A 4,069-nucleotide genomic window follows, 5' to 3' on the forward strand; every position below is an offset into this window, starting at 1 on the left:
CTAGTGGTTAACAATGTTGAGAAGGGAAACCCTCAATTTCACCAGGCGCCTGAAAATGCATTCCAACTCATCCTCAATTTCTTGAATGCTCGCCTCTAGTTCCTCCAATCGCTTTGACAGATCGCCTACTTGATTATTGATGTCTTTGCTCGATCTGAGGGAGAGCACGAGGGCATCCAAGCCTTGCACTTCATTGGTTTCCTTTCCTCCGTCACATGATACGCGTTTAGGTCCCAGCAGTTTCGACACTCGGGACCAGCCTCTAGGCTTGGTGCTTGCACTTGTCAGAGCAAGGAAACCTAAGAGGGACCCGAATACGGAAACGCTGATCTCTCCAGCTTCAGTTAGTATGCTGAGGGTAGCTTCATTGTGAGAGGCCTTCTTAGAGCCTTCCTTCTTCAAATTTCTCAAGTACTTGCTGATTACTTTGTTCAACTTTTTCTAGAGTTGATGTATGCTTCTACCTCTACGACGAAGCTGGAATCTCCCCCTATCCTTCTTCTCAAAGATGATTTGAGCTCCTGGATACATTCCTTCGTCTGTGAGAAAGCTTCCCTCGCATTCCCGCAAACATCTAAGTGCATGAGAGAAAGGTCCAACGACTCTTCGGCGGGACTTCTCAGGTGGGAAAGAACCTGTTGGGTGAGAGGCAACTGAAGCAAGTCATCGATGCAGTCATACAAGCTCTTGAGTTCTCCCAAAATTTGGGATGCCGATGAGGACGACGACGCCGCTTCTGATGATCTGAGCCTGGACAAATGCTCCTCTGCGGTTGTCGTGAGAGGGTGGCTCCTAGAAGGCAAGCCGATTGATCGGAAATGGCCACTAATTTTCGAGGTCTCAATTGATGAAGCCATCTTTGAGAGAAGGAGGCTCGTTAACTTCTCTGGATGTAATTTTTTCTACGAGAGAGAGTTGATCCAGGCAGGCCTCCCACACCCTTGTATATTTATACCGACCAAGACGCAGTCCACTATCCCATTATTGCGGCCTCGCATTAGCTGTCATGTCCTGCATCTTCTGACAGCCTCCCGACAATGCCTCCGCTGGCTTTCCAATCTATATGAAACGAGAATCAGTAGTAGCGATCTAATGGTTTAAAAGAAACTCGTACACGAGTGTAGCGTGTCCTGAGGATTCTCAGACAGAGGGGCGACCATGCTATAGTGCATCATTAAATGCTGAACCTGAGCTGTGGGCTCGAAAATATTCATCTGATGGCAGAGCCTGGAGACAAGTGGAATCTTTACATCGTGGAGTCTATGCATTGCACATGTTAGAGTTCATCCAAAACCCCTCCTCAGTGTCTCCTTCGGGTTCCCGGTCTCTAAAAATGAAATTTTTATGCTTTCAACAATCACACATACGTGCAGCTTGCTTCCAGGATCTCTGACAGGAGGATGGCAATGGAAGATGATGCATGCTTTAAAGTTGAAGTTGAGCATGTGGATGGCGAAAATTCATGTGATAATGAAGCTTGGGGACAAACGGAATCTTTACAGCATGGCAGCTTCTGACAAGCTAGAAATCGTCTCTTATCATCATCTCTATTCATGAGGCTGACTAATTGTTGGCATTTCTTTAGGAGTGATAATAAGGACTAGTTTTGGAGGACTCTGAGAAGGACAGTCAGTAAGAAGCTGCGGTTCTCAATTGTTGATGTGCACTCCTTTCGCTTTTGAGGACCGCTAGTTACCGGACCTCAATCATCCTAGGAATCAAATATCATCCGATGACTATCCACAGACAAGGAATGGGTTATATGCTTATATTTCCTGGACACTAAAATTAAATTAGCCAGAGATGCATATATTGCCTAATCCAGCAATTATCTGAGACTTGATCGAGAAGGCTGCAGCACGAAAGCAGGACCTGCAGCATGAGCATGGCTCACAATCAGATAGTCGCATGCTATGCTTCCATTAAAGCATTTTCCAAAGCAGATGACCTGCTTGAGAAAAGATCCGGAGCCGAATATTAAAAAAACCAAAAAGTCTAATTTTTGTTGCCGTTTCCATTTCGTTGTTAAGGATGGTAAGTCTCGCTTCTACATATAACATTTAGAATGCAAAAGCTTGGAAGGAAGAATCTAATTCCAGCCACAATACACATTTAAGCTCCGGAGTAAAAGAAAGTTCTGGCACGTCAGTCTGTCATGCTGTATCTCGTAAATGGTAGCGAGGCAATCAGATTTCTGTTATCCTCCAAACTCCACAGATGACGATAGTGATTCATTTTCCTTTCCTGAGTCAAATAGATAATTTAGATCAACTCTGTCAAGCCAAAAACTCGTGTATAGAAACAGAATCATTATGCGAATACTGGGAGAGAGACATGGGATAGATCATTAATCTGAAGGTTTTGATGTATATATTGATTGTCAATCTCGAATGACACAATAACGTGCTGTACATGTTACATAAATGGTACTATAGATGCGGTTGTCAAAGTGGCATCCCTAGAGACTATTGTTTTCTAGTGGTTAACAATGTTGAGAAGGGAAACCCTCAATTTCACCAGGCGCCTGAAAATGCATTCCAACTCATCCTCAATTTCTTGAATGCTCGCCTCTAGTTCCTCCAATCGCTTTGACAGATCGCCTACTTGATTATTGATGTCTTTGCTCGATCTGAGGGAGAGCACGAGGGCATCCAAGCCTTGCACTTCATTGGTTTCCTTTCCTCCGTCACATGATACGCGTTTAGGTCCCAGCAGTTTCGACACTCGGGACCAGCCTCTAGGCTTGGTGCTTGCACTTGTCAGAGCAAGGAAACCTAAGAGGGACCCGAATACGGAAACGCTGATCTCTCCAGCTTCAGTTAGTATGCTGAGGGTAGCTTCATTGTGAGAGGCCTTCTTAGAGCCTTCCTTCTTCAAATTTCTCAAGTACTTGCTGATTACTTTGTTCAACTTTTTTCTAGAGTTGATGTATGCTTCTACCTCTACGGCGAAGCTGGAATCTCCTCCTTTCCTTCTTCTCAAAGATGATTTGAGCTCCTGGATACATTCCTTCGTCTGTGAGAAAGCTTCCCTCACGTTCCCGCAAACGTCTAAGTGCATGAGAGAAAGGTCCAACGACTCTTCGGCGGGACTTCTCAGGTGGGAAAGAACCTGTTGAGTGAGAGGCAACTGAAGCAAGTCATCGATGCAGTCATACAAGCTCTTGAGTTCTCCCAAAATTTGGGATGCCGATGAGGACGAGGACGCCGCTTCTGATGATCTGAGCCTGGACAAATGCTCCTCTGCGGTTGTCGTGAGAGGGTGGCGCCTAGAAGGCAAGCTGATTGATCGGAAATGGCCACTAATTTTCGAGGTCTCAATTGATGAAGCCATCTTTGAGAGAAGGAGGATCGTTAACTTCTCTGGATGTAATTTTTTCTACGAGAGAGAGTTGTTCCAGGCAGGCCTCCCACACCCTTGTATATTTATACCGAGCAAGACACAATCCACTATCCCATTCTTCCGGCCTCGCATTAGCTGTCATGTCATGCATCTTCCGACAGCCTCCCGACAATGCCTCCGCTGGCTTTCCAATCTATACGAAACGAGAATCAGTAGTAGCGATCTAATGGTTTAAAAGAAACTCGTACACGAGTGTAGCGTGTCTTGAGGATTCTCAGACAGAGGAGCGACCATGCTATAGTGCATCATTAAATGCTGAACCTGAGCTGTGGGCTCGAAAAATATTCATCTGATGGCAGAGCCTGGAGACAAGTGGAATCTTTACATCGTGGAGTCTATGCATTGCACATGTTAGAGTTCATCCAAAAACCCCTCCTTAGTGTCTCCTTCGGGTTCCCGGTCTCTAAAAGTGAAATTTTTTATGCTTTCAACAATCACACATACGTGCAGCTTGCTTCTAGGATCTCAGACAGGAGGATGGCAATGGAAGATGATGCATGCTTTAAAGTTGAAGTTGAGCATGTGGATGGCGACTGTCACACCCCGATCCTCGGGCACGCACACATCCTTCTACTTGGTCGATTTGATAATGCGATATCCCAGGACTAAGTATCGCCGACCCTTTCGTTTATTAAGCACATGCGGAAGTAATTATAAATCCCTAAAC

The 4,069-nt window shown here is 45.3% G+C and overlaps 2 protein-coding genes across 2 annotated transcripts; both read right to left on the reverse strand.

The window, feature by feature from the left end:
• Positions 1–857, reverse strand: LOC104451688. The gene is made up of 2 exons (XM_039314430.1): positions 465–857; positions 1–396 (listed from the first exon to the last, which is right to left on the reverse strand). Exons 1-2 carry the CDS (start codon positions 855–857, stop codon positions 1–3), a joined length of 789 nt encoding a protein of 262 aa, XP_039170364.1.
• Positions 858–2,475: 1,618 nt separating this feature from the next.
• LOC104451689 lies at positions 2,476–3,333 on the reverse strand. Its single transcript, XM_010066290.2, has one exon. The coding sequence runs from the start codon at positions 3,331–3,333 to the stop codon at positions 2,476–2,478; it is 858 nt and encodes a 285-aa protein (XP_010064592.2).
• Positions 3,334–4,069: the final 736 nt, after the last annotated feature.

Source organism: Eucalyptus grandis, chromosome 6, assembly GCF_016545825.1.
Source record: "Eucalyptus grandis isolate ANBG69807.140 chromosome 6, ASM1654582v1, whole genome shotgun sequence".
NCBI lineage: Eukaryota > Viridiplantae > Streptophyta > Magnoliopsida > Myrtales > Myrtaceae > Eucalyptus > Eucalyptus grandis.

Excerpts from the sequence above, each read along its gene's own strand:
- LOC104451688 (XM_039314430.1), bottom strand. The coding sequence starts at position 857 with ATGGCTTCATCAATTGAGACCTCGAAAATTAGTGGCCATTTCCGATCA. Across the intron at positions 397-464 it reads ATTCCAGCTTCGTCGTAGAG|AAGGAAGGCTCTAAGAAGGC; the intron begins GTAGAAGCATAC and ends AGAAATTTGAAG.
- LOC104451689 (XM_010066290.2), bottom strand. The coding sequence starts at position 3,333 with ATGGCTTCATCAATTGAGACCTCGAAAATTAGTGGCCATTTCCGATCA.